Here is an 18,153-nt window from a genome sequence, read left to right on the forward strand (position 1 = left end):
GTATTAAATGCAGATCCATTGATATTGAAGTCATATATTGGTGTATGAGACAAATTTGATGCAAAAAACATTTCAGAAGCTTGTAAATTAAACTGCAGGAATTAAAGAGAGTTATTCCTCTCTGCCTGTAATTTCATCTGCAGTACCACTAAAGTCAGAGTCATCTGTTAAACACTGGCAAGGTGGCTACATGTCCTGTCAGAACTTTCCTAACTTCTCCCTCCACACTGTTGTGGGCTCACCTTGCCTTGTTTCTTTGCATGAATTCTGCACAATTGCCCCAGCTGGGGAAAAATGCAGCTCTGATCTGAACAGGAAGATTTTATAATTGGTATTTATGTACATGTGCACACAAATCTACATATACCACACGTGTGTATAGGATACCTTATATATGATATGCCTTATTGCACCCAGCAGTGTTAAGAAAGCCTTGTGTAACCTTTGGCAGGTCTGTGCCTGGTTCCAGTACCATCACAGTATGAGACCCAGGTTTGAGATGTACAGTTCAGTCTGGATTTTCTTCTGAAGCAGTCTGCTGAAACTAGCCAGAAGGAGTGGCAGTTGGCATCCAAGAAGCTCTAAGGGCAGTTGGACTTATTTCTTACAAGAAATATTGTTCAGAGAATTTGAAACCATAATGGGGAAAACTTTGGATGTCAGAACATACAGCAGCAAGAAGGGTATTTAATGATGGGAAGGGAAGATTATTTTATTAAGCTTGCTTATACCTCCTGATTAAGAGTGAAAGAATAGATCTGATGGAGGCTGAAAAAGAGCAGGGGAGAGGAGTGAGAGGAAGAGCAGAAAAAAAAAAAAACATATGCAGTTTACAATTACCACTTTAAAAATCCCAGAACAACACATATTGGGTCATATCCTGATCTCTATTGCAGCTGGATAACTTCCACTGATTTCAGGGGAGTCATCCAGGATTTGCACCGATGTGGCTGAGATAGGTATCTGGCCTTCTATATGGCCAGTATATCCACAGATGTATTTTAAAGTAAGAGTAACTTTAAATAAGCTCCCTTTGGGCTCATAAGCTTTTACAGCTTTCCTTTATCTTGGGAAAACAGGCAGGGAAGGAGGGGAGAGAAAGCAGTAGAGGGGTCTTTAAGTTCTTGCATCTCTGCCATAGAAGCTACTTGTAATATATCCCAGTTCTTTATGCATCAGAGGGTACTAAAAGTCAACACAAGTGTTTAGTTTGGGCCATAAAGAATCTAAAAAGAGAGAGGGAAAGATCAGGATGGCAGCTAAACTTCCAACTATTTACAAAATAAAATTACAAACCAGCATTCCAGCTTTAACAGGAATGACACATTTATTGCTTATTCTGTAGCAGTGAGAGCACTATTTATTGTCTCTTAAGGACGATGTGGCAGGTTAACAATGCCTTCAGTTTTACGCTGGCAAAAAGAAAGAAGCTCACTAATGAACTGACCTGCCCAGCTTGTTTAGGGGTATAATGATTTCTTAGTGGTATAGTGCTCTGTGAATAAATATCTCCAGCTAGCTCGGTATATTAATACATAGGATTTGTAAAACTTATTTTTTCTGAGGTTCCTTTTCTGGGGTTGGAGGCAATAGAGGCAGGATTACAACTGTTTGAAAGTTAAATGCATCTAACCAATTTTAACTTCATTATACTGTTCTAAAACTGTCTCTAAACAGAAGAGATGCTGGATTTACAAAACTAATCCAAAGAACAGAAAGCGTATTGAGGGTATTCACAAGCACTGCGTGTCAGCTTCCCTCCAATACCAAAGCTGTGTTCTGCGCTCCAACACCTACCTTGCAGGTGATTTGTCTGAGACTGCAGATGGGGCTTCCTTTTGGAGGTGCATTTCTCTCTGCTGCTGTTCCTGTTCTCTGCTGGTTTGGTCTGAGGAGGGTCATCATTTGTAGTCAGATATTTGAGAAGTTCAGAGCAGGGACGTCTTTGTGGCTTTTGCTGTTGACAAATGCTCTTTGCTTTATTGCTCCATGAATTCTCAGTCTTAAAAACAGGGCATAATAAAAAAAAAAAAAAAGCAAAAATTAGTGAACTGAACCTTATCAGAATGGATATAGGTTTTCTGACGAGATGAGATTTTCAATGAAGTGTTCAGTCTAAGTGTACTAGATCTATGAGCTGTGAATAATTGTTTGCAGAACAAGAAAAGAAAATTACATTTAAAATTCCTAAATGACATTTATACAGCTTTTTATTTCATTTCTCCAACATTTCAATGTTCCTACTCAGCAACATGTAACTAACAAGACCCTACAGCGCCTTTACTGTGAACAAAAAAATAAGTTGGTTTAAACCTTAATTTGCTGCTGATTGCTTGAGCCCAGTATTCACAACTCTCTTAAGTACCCCTAAACGCTCCGTTTTCAGTTACAGTGAATGGCAAGACAAACATTGTTTAATACTGCCTGCTAACAGAATTATGTCAGAGCCGCCATTCTAGCCAATTAATGGCTGATATACATCTTTTGCCAAGAATCCAGCGCAATTTTTCTTAGCTCAGACAGCTGGTAAAATGGCAGTCCCGCATCCTGGAGTCACTCATAAACAACACCAGCCCATCAGCAAATTTTATCGTACCCCCTGCTACTCTGTGTGTCAATAAAGTAGGCAAGAGTAACAGACGGTGGGACTACAGCTGAACTCTGCCAGAAGAAAAAGCACAAATGAAATATTCAGAGCATAAAGGAGCTCAGGTGATTTTCCAGAACCCAGTCTATAATCTGTTCACGTTTTTGAAACAGTTGCAGGATAGTAGGCAGATTAATACCGCACATACAGATCTATTGCTTACTTGGTTGCTGAAAGCATAAAAGACCTTGTTACAGTTTTTTTTTTTTTTTCTCTTATTACAAAGATTAAGTTTGTACCTTAACAACCACAGGGCTTGTTCTGATCCTGTGATTTGTGTTTGCATGGTTTTGTGTGCTGAGACCACTGCATTCATTGTAATTTAGCTGAGTGTTGGCTGGAGCCAGCAAGAGCTTCTTAAGCTACAAACACATCAGGGAAAGGGAGGAGGAAGGAAAAGAGTAAAGTTATGCATCTTTATGGATTAGAATGACTTATCTACATTTTTGCTTAGTTACTTAAAATTAGCTATATCAACTTCAGCAAGCAAAGTACATTAAAACAGAAAGAAAGGCTCAATATTCCCCAGAGCAAACAGATTTCATTTTCTTGTGAGGCTTGGCAGCAAGTTTTTGTTCCCCTTACTGCAGTATACTGCAGGGCAAGCAGAAATGGCAGGGGCCTTGGATTGCTGAATCCAAGGCAAAGCAAAATTCTCGGTGATCTGTTTGACAGAACAGGTCTCTCTGATCTAAACACAGAAGTTAACTTTAACAGAATAATGGATGCTTGTATCTGACTGCTGCTGCGGAAGTCAGGGATAAGGGGCTTTCACCAGAAATAGAATCACATCTCAAACTGTCTTTACAAAGCAAAAAGCATATAAGGTTTCACCCACATCCTCACCCAAGATTCGGTTTTGCCCTGATTAGCACTAAGCTGGTGCTTACTGGTCAAATCAACATTAAAGGTACAAAATTAGCCCCACATCGCACCAGACTCAATGCGCATTTCTCTACACATCACCCAAAGTGAAGTCTAAACATACGTAGAAAAGAGCCCCAAGAAATGTAACATGAATTAAAAACCATTACCCTGACTTATTTGAACAGAATAATAAGCAAAAGTGTCAGTCATTAGCACAAGAAACTCAAAAACAATCTCTTCAATCCACTTTTTAATTGATTCCCTTATTAGTCATCCTACCACTGTTTTTTTTTTCCCACTTAAGTTTCAGTTCTTTACTTGATTTTCCTTTTCAGTCTAAATGAAAAGCCCAGACCTTACTGTGACTACATCATACCCATGCAGCGGGTAGCCAGAGGCACATCCAATTCCTGTTAAACAGTAGGAAGGGTTCTTACTAGAGACGGCTCTTCTGCCTCCTGGGTTGGAGGGGTGCCGTCGGGCATTGGGGAAGGGCTAGCGTCATTTTCATTGGTCACATCTCCATCTGTCAGTGCATCAAACGAAGGCAATCCATCCTCATCCACGGGGATGCTGTCCAGTGTCTCAGTGAGAACCGCTAGCAAGTTCGCCTCATTCTCTTCATCTATTTTCTGTGTGAGGAGACAGAAAAAAAACAAACACAAAAAAAAGTGGAACCAGATGAGAAGAGAAAAGGAATGAAACAATGACTCTGTATGTGAACAAGCAGTCAAAACATCGTTAAACTAGCTTTTGAAACAGTAACCTGCAACAGCATCTCAGAAGATGTAATTAAGTGCAATAAAATTATCCGTCTTTGCATTCAAGAGAAATCTCTTTGCATTTGCAGGATATTGCTCTGGTTTACTCTTCTTCCACAATTCTTCTTCCTACCCAGCGTTAACAGGGATAAATAATCACACCGGGATTGCATTACAGGACGCGCCGAAGCTGCTGACACCGAACAATGGTGTCAGCCCAGGCTGTCTCCTTCTTTCTCTCTTCAACACTGCACACCAGCTAATTGACCTGACAAAATTACAAGAATCACAGAATAAGACAGCTAATCAGAAGACCAAAATGAATTACCAGAGAAACCTGGCAAACGTTGCTCACGCATGTAGCCCAGTGTAAGAGAGGAAGGGTTTCCCTTCAACACGTCAGGAAATACTTGCTCCAAAAAACAAGCGAAAAACTTCTCGTTCCTGAGCATTTTTGCATAAGACAAGCAATCAGGACTCATATTGTAAATGGCAGATTCTTTGGGTTTCTTTTAAAGGAACGTATTAAGCAGGTTGCCTTTGAAGTTCTCCTTTCGAGTTACATAGTTTGAGTGCTCAATGCAACTATTGTACGCATTTATCTAATTCCAGCTGCAATTATAAAAAGTAGATTAATTCCTAATCAGATGCGGCTTTAATGTTAATTTATATTGGATATCTTCTTTCAGAAACAAGACTTCTTTTTGTCAAATTGAGTAAATTTAAATACCTTCCAATTTTTTTAATGAAATGTAGTCCCTGCTGTAAATTAAGGTACATATTTTTGGAGTACTAAGAGTTCTGAGGAATAGAATTGTGTAAAAATCATTACATTTATTCTTCGGAAAGAGTGGAAATTGATCTGGACAGATCAATTATCTAGGATTTTTAGGCTGATCCTGGTGCTATTAAAATAAATGAAAAGCCTTTGCCTGGTTCCAGGGATCCAATCCAAACTCAGGGATATCAGCTGGGAGTTTTTCCACCCACTTCATAGTGGCTCATCGCACTCCAGTTCACACTATGACAATGATTTCAGCTAAGTTCAAATCTCACATTTGAGAAGGGAACTAGCAAAGAATATAGACGTAAGTCAAATAAAAGCTCACCTTATAAAAATAGTGTTAGAAAAGTCAACATCAAAACATTGACAGTAACACCTCAGAAGAGAAAAACAAAAATCAAGTGAACCTGGGTGTCCCCTCAGTATGACTTTTTCCTGCAATGCTGCATTTACCAGGCTCGAAAGAGAGATGACCATAAACCACACAGATAATTCCTCCTGTCAGGCTCCTCTGACAAATCAGCCTCGCAGGTTCTTGCAGACAAGCTTCGTCTTCTTGTTAGAAAGCCACAAATTGCTCTGGTGCTTACAGCACCATCTCCCATAAACGAATAAACACTCGTGCAAAGCTAATGCTAAGGAGAAGCACTCAATTAAAGGGCCAAAAGGGTCTTGACCACTGAGGAAAAGAGTCAAAGTCTATGCATCTAGCAGTTTTCACCATACCATGTAGAAATATGCATAGTGCCATGATAATTCAGATGCTTTACTCCACTGCAGGTGTAGAGGGTATGGAAATAAGCAGAGGGAAGCCACCTTGTGAATAAAACCGTGCTCCAAACACAGATTTTCACAGTCACTATTTGGGAAGAAAAGAGGAAAATTAACAGTGTCACTTTTAGAAAAAAGTATAAAAAGAGGGTATTAGGCAAAGAAGCACTTTGCGTCGTAATGAGGCGGAATGGCACAGACTTCAGGCTCTGGCCTGAAATCACTGCCCCAGGTGATTTGAGGGGATTCTGGCTGCCCCCCTGCCTCCGCAAGGGGAACGTCCCCAGCGAGTCCAGCTGGTAGGGTGCCCCTCCACCCTGCGCTACCGAGCACTTCAGCACATAGAGCTGACAACAAGGCTCCAAGTGTTACTATTTCTAACTGGGAATGCCTCCTTTAATAATAGCATGCCAGAAGAAACCCTGATATTTGCTGTTAGCTGCTTAGCCCTCATGCTTTAAACAGACATTCAAGTGCGCTGACATTCAAGAACAGAAAGTTGAGTGGACACTGGTCCTCATCACAGCAATTTCAATTAGTTTTGTACAAGTTTCAACATTCGAACACCCCAGAGAAAGCAAAGGATGTGACAAAGAGGACTCTGTTAAACAATTAATGTCACTTTCCATTATTGCTTCAGTCCCAATTTACAGAGCAAATAAATCAAAGTCACCACAGATGAAGCACACTAGCTGGCTAACACATGTCTATTCACAAATGACATGGCAGCAGGAACACATTAGTCAGGAAAATGACATTGCAAGATAACCTTTTAAAGGTTTAACTATGCTATTGCTCCTAATTGTCCTAAATTACTATTTATAAAGAAACACATTTATTAGATACAGCAGAAACGGGGCTGAGGAGAGATGCAGAGAGAGAGATGGTCGGGCACATCACCGTCTGAGTAATAATCACTGAAGCAGCAACTTTCTGCTTTGCTATCACAGCCTGAGTCGTGGTGTTGACAGCACTGGGGAGAAGCAATGCCGTGGCCAAATGCAGGATATTTCACGGTTTCAGTGCTGTCACCTAGAAGTCCACGTTGCAGAGCAGCCTCCAACCTGCTCACCAGACAGACTCAGATTTAGAAGGACCACGAGCACCTTCAGCGTCTGCTGAGGGCAGTGGAAGTGAAGGGTGCTCGGTGCCTGAGTAAGGCACTCAGAAATCCACTCAGTTGTGTTCTGAGCTTTCACACTGGAAATTATTTGCTTCCGTCTAAAGAAGGAGCTGTGAATTTTTTAGACCACCTGAAGGAAATACAGAATGTAACAAAAAGGGGTGGAAGACTATCTCACATGTAAAGCCATATGGCAAACACGTGGGATTTTTAAGCTCACGAAAACACTTCATAATGACTGTATTTTGCTAACGAATGGAACTTTTTAATGCAGAAGCAGTTATGCATCACTTCTCAGCCATGTCACATGAACTTCTGAAAATCCTTCGTTGCTGGTTTAACATACAGACAGCGGGGCCACAGGGTTTCTTGCTCCCTGTAAATTTCCACCTGCCTGAAGGAGGCAGGGAACCTGAGCATGGCACTGCATGCACGTGTTTGCATGTATCTGAGTGCTAGAGCTTCTAGCATATCTAGAATGATATTTGCTCTGAAGAAAATAAGATTTGGCACTGATGTCACTGTGTACCAAAAAACAAAACAGGGAAAGCCGCCTAGTGCTGTAAATGGCCGGAACACCAACTGATCCTCCAAAATGGCACCTAAGCACCATGAGAAGTTTCTAACTGTGCTCTTCTGTGTTTTCAAAAGTTTTGCTTTAATCTTTAATATTTCTACAGCACTAAAAATAATTCTCTGTCTGAAAACACTTTATTAGTTGTGTAACAATCTTATTCTAATTGGTTTCTGCCTTCAGTAAAATGTCTCCAGAGATATTGTCTCTTTGGCCAGTGAAAAGATCTAAGAAATTAGGTGACAATTTACCCACACAAAGGTATTTAAATCCTCTAACCTTGGTAATTCCTTCTCCTTCGCTTATTCTGCCTATTGATGGAACTGGGTTCACCTGGTGGTTAGTGCTTCACGTCTGCAATACAAGTTATTTGTCAGCAATCCCATTACAGAGGCACACCCCTGGGGTAGGCATATTGAGCAACGTTGTGGTTCTTCCTTAGATTTTTCTTCCTTAAACCAATTGTGCAAAATTTAAAAACGACCATCCTTACCATCACCAATCCCTTCCTGAAAACCCCAAAGCCAGCGTTCAGAGGTCCTGACCCAGGACTCTGCTGTGGTTCTTCCGCAGTCAGCGTGGGTATGCCGATTCACTCCAGAAGAGGGTCTAGCCCATTATACATAAAACCTTTTTTTCAAAATGTTAATAGAATCTGCAACATTTTCCCTCTTGCTGATTCCCCTCCGCCTTTCGTTTGCGGTTATCACATGCACAGCTTTTGCTTATGATATCTCAAGGAGGGAAATTCTGTGATTGATTCTGTGAAATCAGTTAGCGAATGATGATGATGCTCTGAAGTTTCTCCACTGATGACTTGAATGATGCAGAAGCCCTTCTTGATTCACACTGAAAGATTAGGGCCTGAACTGCGGTATTAATCCACAGCCCTGGGCGGGGAGCAGTGGCAGCTTGCCACATCTTGGTGAAAAAAACAGGAAACTTTGGGACAGACCCGCAGCTGGCAGAAGCTGTCACAGCTCCAGCAGGCCAGCTCTGTGAGCAATTCGGAGCAGCCAGGTGGATACCTGAAGTCACAAGGGATCACTGTTTCAACAGATCGACTCATTTCTCCTCGGTAGCCTAAGATCTATTCATAGCATAATTAACAAAGAAAATAAAAGATTTTCCTCCAGCTGAAAATATCTGAGTGATCTAAAAATACTAATACATTATGGCACTACTTGCGAAAGCACAAAAAATGACTTGTGAGCACATCTGGGGCTTCCAACAGGATTTAATTCCTTGATTTTGGAATAAGCTTGTCCTGAAGACTCACAACACTAGAAGAAATGAGGGGTTTTGCCCCTTTTTGTACATAAGGATGCAGAGGCATTGAAAAGCTCACCACCACCACACCAGCCCCAAAGTGCAGGGGTAGGGGCAGATTGTTTCTCAGCCCTGGCCCCACAGATCAACCTCTGCCACCCAAGGATGAAGAGCCACAGGCTGGGCAAAAGCCCAGGAAAGGCAGGAGGAGGGAAGGGATCAGGAGGCAGAGTTGGACTTCTTGTCCCAGCCAGAGGAAAATGAGGGCTGAGGCCAGGGGTTGCTGATGGGAATAATCCTACCCCAACTTTTCCATCTTCTAGCAGACGGAGGCAACCTGCTACGCCACCGGCACAGACGGTGCAGTGATGGAGATTTGGCTGCCTTCACAATGTCCTGTCCCAAGCACATCGACTTTGCCTTGACATAAGAGCTGGCTGCCTCCAGCAGTATTGCTCCACTCTACCTGTTCATGTTCAGTCCCATGCCATTATATATTTTGAAAAGTATTTTAACTTTGCTTTTACTGTTCAGCTGCTTTGCAAATCCTTAGGCGTCCTGCACTGTCTTACAGAAAAAACCCACATGATGCATTTGCATTAGAACGGTTTTCCAAGGTCTGTTAGTCTGGTCCCCAAGAGACGTTCCCATAATTGAAATGCTTAAGTCCAGAGCTATCAATTATCTTTAAAAACAAAATGGAGTCCCACTAGGAGAAAATTACAGCCAGGTTTCTTTATATGTAGTAGAAATGTGGGGATTAATTATCACCACCCCTGTGAAAATGCCTTTAGGGTATGGGAAGGAAATGAGAGATCTTCTCTTCTTCGTGAAGGAGACAGATACACTCACGCGCCGCACATGCACCTGCAGGCAGAAGACAACCTGAACTGAGAGATCACATTCTGAATTCAGCAGTCCCACTGCCCAATGTATGGACCACATATGTACCTCATCTGATGGACACACCACGTCCTAGCATTTATGCAGTAGCCTCAGTCCTGCTGGGTTTCTGGAGATGTATACCGACCTGAAGAAACGTGCCTCTGCACAGGTACAGAGCGCGCTCGGTGAAATGCTGCTCCGCTTGTTTTCAAGGAGCAGGCATTTTCTGAGCAGAAGGCAGTATTTACACAACTCAAAGTAACAACATAAAAGCAACTATATTTATTATTATCCATATACTCCATACGGTGTGTATCTGTGGTCTCACACACTTCTCATGTTTATTCTTGGTATCTGAACCCGGCTTATTTTCTCTCCGAAAGAGAGAGGCGCTGACCTGACATTGTAAGATGTCTGTCAAGTACCTGGGATTAAAGCAGCACCACTTAAAGCCATGGCACGGGCCATTTGCCAATAGGGTTTTCTTTAAGATTTTGCCCTTGATCACCTGAAGCGATGCCGCCACAGCTCCTGGGAGACAGACAATCTTTTCAGGTGAAAAATCTAACCTTTTTGCTATAAACTAAACATGTCAGTTTAAAAGAGCCTACTAAATATTCTTCTAGCACAAAGTCGCTTGTTTTATTGCTTCTAACGAGTTGTTGCAGTTCAGAAGTTTCCATTACAGCCTGGCAATTAAGTTTCTAATAAACTGAAGAGCTACTAATTGACTTATTCATCTCCCAAACTGAGGATCCAGCCAGCAACCTGTAACACGTTTTACATCTTCTGACCAAAATTCATTCACATTTCGCAAGCCGTTTCAATTTCATTTGTGTAAACTGCATCTTTCCCCTCTCTGATAGTAATCTTTGATTCTGGGGAAAAGGCAAAACAAAAATTCATCCGAGAGCAAGCTATCGTGTGCTGCTGGCTGCGTTAGCGGGACCAATGATAAGATATTGCTGTGCTTGAATCACTGCACTGGTGGTAGACCCAATATCAAAAATTTATGGTAATTGAAACCACAGAATCTTTGGAAATGCAGTCAATTTGACTCAGTATCAAAAGGTCACTCTATTCAATTTATACTCAATGCTGAGCACAATATTGAGAAAACACCTGAAAGCAAATGATCTTATCAGCAGTTTGTGCCTCAACATTTACTGACTACATAGGCTAATTTGCTGATTACTAAATAAATGCCTTACCTGTGTTTTGCACTGGTCTAGCTCACCAGAGGGGCTCTTTACCTTGGGCAGAACTTGACCAGGAAAGCACTCCCTGCTCTGACCATTAACCCCACCTCTTGTCACGCTCGGACGTGTAGGATTTGTATGGCAGCCTGCTGTACGGAGGCCTTCCCCGTGCTGTGCTACCTGACCCGGCCCCTGCTCTCTGTGCCCCGTGTGCTCCATGTTCACGACGGAGAACTGCAGAGGGAGGAGAAGGCCTGGTACGTCATCGCCAGCTCCGGTGTGAGAGTTTGGGCAGGCTGAAGCACAAAACTCTGCCTACATCTCCGGCGGGGGGAAAAAAACAAGAGCAGGGGAATTGCAGGAGTGTAAAGGGGAGAAAGAGTTGGATGAGGAGACAGAGAAAAAAAAGAAAGGCCGGGAGTTTCCCTTCCCTGGAGTGACGGGGAGCTGAACCTCGCTGCCTCCCGCCGCTGATGGGGACGCAGGGCTGAGCAGGGGACACGGCGAGCGGGCACCGGGGGTGGCACAGCACGGAAAGACAGACAGATGGACCTGCACGAGCCGTTCCCCCTGCGGGAGCAAGAGGTCAGGCAGGCTGACCACCAGGCTTGAGCGGCACACGGTGCCTGTCACACATGCCTCCGTCCCCGTGCGGTCACTCGTGCACGTGACAAGATCCTGAGCAACAACCCGCATGGAGATTTTTAATTATTATTCCACTCCTAAAATGTACGGCAGGGTACGGAGTCACAGCTGCTGGCTGAGGGACCCCATCCAACAAGCTCTGAGAAGGAATGAGCACTGCAAGAAGAGGCAAGGGGAAAAAAAAAGGTACAGGTTACTGCGGGAGGTTAGAAGACGTTTGGGACTCTCTTCATTGCGGAGTTTTCACTGACAATGTCAGCAGTATTTCAGTCCAAACATTCAAGCACTGCTTGCTCAGATATATTTATTTACTTGATTTATGGTACATGCCTACACTAATCTCTCTATGCACTCACGTAAAATTTTTCAACATTTATGTACCTTTGTTAGGCTGCACGGCATGTTCGGGGGAAAAAAGGAGCTACATATATTTTGCATCGATTATTTCACACACGTAATTGATGTAAAAACTGCTTTTTCCTCTTCATAATGACAGACCTCTCTAAAAAATGCACTTGAGTGTTAGTACATACCCCTCCTTTGAAACCTATGAAGTGTAATCCTCTAGCTTTTGTCCATTCTCTATTTCAGTGTTGCATTTGCTCTAGTTTTAATTACATTGGATGCGTCAGGACGTCTATCATAAACCCTACTTCTTTCTAGAGATTTATGACTACATACAAATATAAATTTCAGGGGAAAATTATATACAACACACCAGAGAAAAGTTTAAATATATTTTTAACTTTTACTCAATTACACGGAGACTCTGTTTTGTGCAAAGAGAACACACACACGTACAGAAGTTTCTTTTTAAATAGCAAAACAAGAGAGACGCTTACATCTGGTGCTTTTTTTTTTTCCAGAAAACTGGAATTTAATTTGGCTGGGAAATTAGCATTTGTGAAGTATCAACGTCATTAAAATTTTATGATGTTTTAATTTATTAGTGTGTTAAGCTTCATCAAACCTTCCCACCACACCTGTTGAGCAGGCACTACAAACATGAGGACTTCAGTCATGTCTCACAGGAGAAAAACACAGGTTTTGCTTAGCCCTGCAGCACGAAGGGCTCAGTACATTGTTAATACGCCTGGGCTTCCCATACATTTTTATTGTGATCTAACTGGATGGCTGCCATATGGTCTCGTTTCCTACATGCTTCTGAGCTGGCTGAAGAGAGTCTATTCAGGCTCAACACAAAAACTTGTTTACAAGGCTAAAGTTGCATTTACTGTATATCTATTATGTATGCAGCTATACTCTGGTCTTTAAATATCACAGAAATGTCCCCAGCATCCTCCTGGTATGTCCCAGTAGAAGTGACGAGTGACACATGCACCATTGTAGAGGTGGCTTAGCTAGATAAACAAAGATAAGAGAAACGAGCCCTAAAAAAAATGAGGAAATCACCATGAAGAGGAAAAAAATTGTTTCTTTAGATATGTGCACTCTACTCTTATCAGACTAAAATAGTTTTAGATAGGCTCGGAAACTTTGCTACAACCACTGTCGATACTTGTCATTATGAAGAGATGTGTCTGAATTTTCAGCTGGTTAAGCATTTGGACTAGGTTAGATGTCTCATAATAGCCTTAACTAGATATTTCCTTGATTGTCACTATGTGCTAAGGCTTTAATGTTCTTTTAATGCAATTTTGTGTATGTGAATAGAATCATAAACCAGAAATGGTGATTTTAACACAGAAAACATCAAAAGCATATAAAGATCACAGTAAAGCTATCTGTTGCAAAACCTCCTCTATAGAAAGTCAGTCGTTGGCTCATTTCTAAGTTTGCTGGAACTCGCTAGTCTTCAGAGATAATATTGATAAAATCTGGAAATGTAAAATAAACATAGAATAAATGGTATGTAAATTGTAAAATAAAATGTAAAACTACCTTGGTAGTTTATGCTCAAACCACCTTGCTCATCTACCCTCAACCACCCTAGCAGAGTTACGTAGTGCACGCACACTGCAGTGCACGCTATAGTTCCTACAGCAGTTGCCTCTCTTCTATTAATTTCCTAGTCAAAATTGAATACCTTGCTCCTGCTCTGATAGCCTTTTAAAACTGCATGTTCTTGGCCACCGTTCTGCTGTCCGAATGAGGTAAAAAGTTGTATTTTCCTCTAGAAGACACTGATGCTAACAAACTCATCAGAAATGGTGAAAATGAGCCTGGGCATTATTTTTTTTTTTGTGCTGCCTCTTTAAAAATGACCCCTAACAGGCAATCAAGTCCAGCTGTAGCTATCAATGCACTAAATATCATATTAATTAGGCTGTAGGTTCCTTTAGGCAGGGACTGTCTTTTTGTTATGTGCTCACATGGTCCCTTTCACACTGGCGTCCTGATTTACAATCGAGCTTTGAGATGCTGCCATGGCACCTACAACAAATAATTTTGCATACTTCTTTTTAATCCTGCTAGTAACCGAAAGAAAGAGAACTTGGGCCCAGATGTTCAGCTGCTGTAAATTAGGGCCTCTCCACAGGTTTTAATGGAGCTGTGCAGATTTACGCTAGCTGAGGATCTGGTCCTCTGCTCTTTGGGTTTGTCGATGAGAAGCTCAGAGCAGCACCTCCCGCCTGCTGTACCGGTACCAGCCTGACACTGGGACCAGCAGCAGCCCAGCCAGGGTAGCCCAGAGCCCACCGAGGGCTAATTCATCCTGCTTACCACGTGAGTGGTGCAGCTGAGCCCTGCGCTGCTATGACTAAGAGCAGTTTAAGCATAGCTTGGGTGTACCTAGCCTATGATGTAGCAGACCCTGTGCTCACATTCACTGCTAGAAATACACTGATGTATCTGCTTGCGGCAAGTGCTTCCTCAATTTAAAAGTTATCCCTGCTGAAGTTTACACAAGTTATAGTTCGAGCCTACCTAACTGCCAGATGCACAGCAAAGAGTTTTTTAGCACGGCATATGCCTAACCCCAGGAAGGAAAAGTAAATCGCAGCCATGTGAATACTACAACGGAGGTGGAGCCCTGCACGTGACTGGTTTCAGTTCCAGCCCAGTGGCACAAACCTTACCGTGCCCTGGGAAACGAGAACATGTTTAATTTCATTTCTGGAGGCAGAAGGCTGGAGCCACCTACCACAGCAGCACGACCTCTGCTCCCGAGCATGGGGCGCTGCCAGCACGCCTGGCACAGCCTGCTGAGGGTGGGCAGTGGTACCGCTCCTGTTTAGGCAGCAATAAAACCCTGTTTTGTAAACTGATGTAGGGATTACACGCACACTCACACCACCAGTGGGGGGGGGGGGGGAAGCAGAGAGAAGAAAGTAAGTATGGTACACTTCATCCTATAAACTAGAGAGGGGAAAAAAAAAGCCCTGTGGTATTTCCAGTAAAAAGGAGCTATCTGTAAGTGAATAATATTGCACAGTTTTATATGCCACAAGCACTCCAAGCTGCCAGCTTAGTGTTTCACAACAGCCGAGGGCCTTGCTCCCCGTTTCGGCAGCGAAGGGAGCCCCGGGCCTGCAGAAAGGCTGCTCGGTGAGCGTAGCCCAGATGTGGCACTAGGTTCTCCTTTGGATTACAACGCCACAAACCAAACGCAACCCGCCAAAGTCAACGGCTTTAAACCAGGGCAGATTACGCTCGTAAGTGAGAAGCAAATCGGGCCCTTTGTGTCCGCCCTCCTTTCCCCAAGAAAAACGAAATCCACTCCCTCTCCCTCAAACGCATCGACAGCAAGAGCCCAAGCTGCGAAAGTTCAGCTTCACCACTGGCATGATGTTCATTTCCATTAGGCTGGGTCTATAAAACCCTCCTCCTATTTCTGCCCTTCCACAGTTTCGGAACAGCGAAGCCTGACATGCTGTTCTCTTGCAAAGCCACGCTGAATATTGGGATGTTCGAAAAATCTATACTGAGAAAGCTCTTAAGACAAGAGAGGCTGAACGTTTTCGCCACAAATGGTTTGTTTTAGCTATCTCCCTTCCTCATGTGCGGCGGAAATCAGACAGCTTATTGGCTTAGCTTGTTAGGCCAGGTTAAAGGGATGCGATGCTGAAAGGCTCTTACAGAAGCTTACCCTCGGACTAAAAATAGCAGGCACTAGAGAATTATCTTAAATACTACCAAACTTGTTCTGCACTGTGAATGCAGATAACTGTAATATGTTTCCATTTTTGGTAGTTTTACAGCTTTTTAAAGTTATGCTTGCTTTAGCTGACTATTTAATTAGTTTCTGATTCTATTTGCCACTTTTTCTCTCAGAGATATAGCCTGAGGGGTACTTTGCCTATGAATCCTTTGTATTTAGCAGTGTTGCTATTGTTAAAATCTAATGAGCTGTTGGATTTGCCAAACACTCGGTATAGGTACAAACGCTTCTTTGAAATATAAATGTTTAGCACATAGCAAATAGCAAATCAAAAGATACTCTAACGCTGCACCCTCGCTCTCTCATTGCATATCTCATCAAAGGAGAATAAAAATAAAAATCTGCTTTATTACATTTAAATTCTGAAATTCCAAACTGCATGTCTGAATGAGACATTTTTAGCTCACTGCCCAGGCCTTTAGAAGAAAACTAAATGATTTTTGGTACCGTAAGAGGACTCACATATCAGCAAGGCTCCATAGTCTAACGTGTTACCCTGCCAGTCAAACTGTGGGGCTCTCAGTGTTTTATTTGGGGCAAGACCCTTTAGTCCCTAATGAAGCCATCTCATCTTTAAACATAGAGTCTTTTAAAAAAAAAAACAAAAAAAAGCTACAAGCAGATCTCTTTAAGTGGTCTGAAGCGGAAAACCTATTAGTCTCACTGAAAGCCATGATAAGATATCAAAATAGTAATGCCAAAGCAAAGCAGAAATGTTCTCAGACTGTATATAAATGCTACTCCTACTACAGCCGGTCTGAAATATATCAGTCCTATTGCTGTTGCCTCAACTCTCGGCACTTCTGCACGGCCCACCATCGCTGGGACTTGCTGCCCAAGCACAGATCAGGAACTTTACAGGAATCCCGCAGCAAGTGCCTCTGCATACCAGTTCCCACCCACAGCCCTCCACGTGAGGTCTCAGGTGCTACAGCGGTCTAGGCACCAGAACGAGTGCCGTAGCAGGAGCACTACATGGAAACTGATTCAGGCACATATTTCAGCATGTTTTCCAGTATTTGTTCCTTCCCATCAAGACTGGTTTTACCACAACTTTTTAGTACGCATCATTTCTAATATAATTCAGAAATGTAAAAAAATACCCAACAACTTGGGTAAGGCCAAGTTCTAGAGACAAATGTTGGGCAAGGTCAGGCTAAAACCCAGCTCTGTAGCTGAACCAAAGTTTCTTTCCTATTGGGCAGACATCTCATCTGACTCCTGTAGAGCTGGCAGAGCCTGTCCTCTTAGACACAATTTTTCGTTGACTCTCTTGCAGGGTGAGAAATGTTTCTGTTCTTAAGTAGTAGTGGTATCCACAGATATATGCCCCTGCCTTTATAAGCTGAAGCATAGTGGCATAACCTAGCCACAAGTCTTGCAGTTGGCATTAGAACCATCCATACGTCTTCATTTGGGAAGCAAGTTTTCATTTTTGAGTCAAGAGTTAAGTTCACAGCCTCTCCGTCAAATAAACAACGTGTCTGTTGTCACCGGGCTGCTGAGCAAGCCCTGCCTTGAAAATATGCATTCAGTGATTTTAGCCGCCTATTGCTCAGCCTTCCCTTCCACAGTCAGGCAGCAAAAATAATACTCTGTCTTCGTTATTATGATTAACATTACTATCCATCTCCCACAATTTCAGTTTCTACTGGTTTTGTGTGACGTTGGCACTACCAAGACAACAGCCCTGTTGCACTAAATGATCTCCAGTCACGTTGTAAGGGAAAGGATCCGCACACAGAACTTGCGGTTTAAGCAGACAAGATGAAGAAAGGAGGATTTGAATCCTCGCTATACAGCAGGGGCTTTGATGCACCGAGATTACTCAATTCCTCCAGGTCAGGGAAAGCCGACGGGTGCAGGCCTGCGCTCCGACCAGCAGCAGCCTCCCCTTCAAAGCAGTGAGCACATCTCACCAACACCAACAGCACACGTAGTCCCTGGTCCATGGCACTCGGAGCCAAGCTTCCAGCTGACAGAAGAAGACCAAAACACGGTTGTCTAGAGCACTGAGGTCACAGCAATGTGACTAAGGGGACGCTCATTTTGTGCCTTCATGGAGCCTGGCAATTCCGATGGTTTTGGTACAACAGTATGTGCCCACGTTACCGTCATTCCTGAATGGGGTTTTCCAATGAAAGTTAGCAAAGAGGTGGTAGTGAACAGACACAACGGAACAAGGGCAGTGTGCCATGTGTGTTGCCTATACCGGAAAGTCACAGAGACACCGGGGTGAAGTGGTGGACGTTCAGCACTGCAGCACGCTGCAGCAAAGGAGGGAAGTTTGGACCAGAGGGAAGGAACACAGTCATGGCTGAGTTCAGAAGCAAGCATTGAGACTGTATAGCTTACCCTGATCAGCTGGACCCAACCCTCAAAAGGTCAGAAGAGGCTGTAATAAAACACAGGAGGAAGAGGCTGTAATAAACCAGCAATTCAGCAAGTGTCTTGGAGGAACAAAGGGTTCACAAAACATATTGTCCTCAGTTTTCTCTTTGCATA

The 18,153-nt window shown here is 42.9% G+C and overlaps 1 protein-coding gene across 3 annotated transcripts in view; it reads right to left on the reverse strand.

Annotated features, from left to right (window-relative positions):
- PPARGC1A (PPARG coactivator 1 alpha) overlaps positions 1–18,153 on the reverse strand; it is a 360,670-nt gene that overhangs the window by 28,014 nt on the left and 314,503 nt on the right. For all 3 annotated transcript variants that reach the window (XM_048046820.2, XM_066995717.1, XM_013180790.3), the window contains exons 3-5: positions 3,952–4,146; positions 2,887–3,009; positions 1,798–2,002 (exon numbers count right to left, since the gene is read on the reverse strand). In XM_048046820.2, coding sequence (XP_047902777.2) covers positions 1,798–2,002; positions 2,887–3,009; positions 3,952–4,146 — 523 coding nt within the window. The remainder of the gene's footprint in view (positions 1–1,797; positions 2,003–2,886; positions 3,010–3,951; positions 4,147–18,153) is intronic.

This window comes from Anser cygnoides, chromosome 4 (assembly GCF_040182565.1).
Source record: "Anser cygnoides isolate HZ-2024a breed goose chromosome 4, Taihu_goose_T2T_genome, whole genome shotgun sequence".
Taxonomy (NCBI): domain Eukaryota; kingdom Metazoa; phylum Chordata; class Aves; order Anseriformes; family Anatidae; genus Anser; species Anser cygnoides.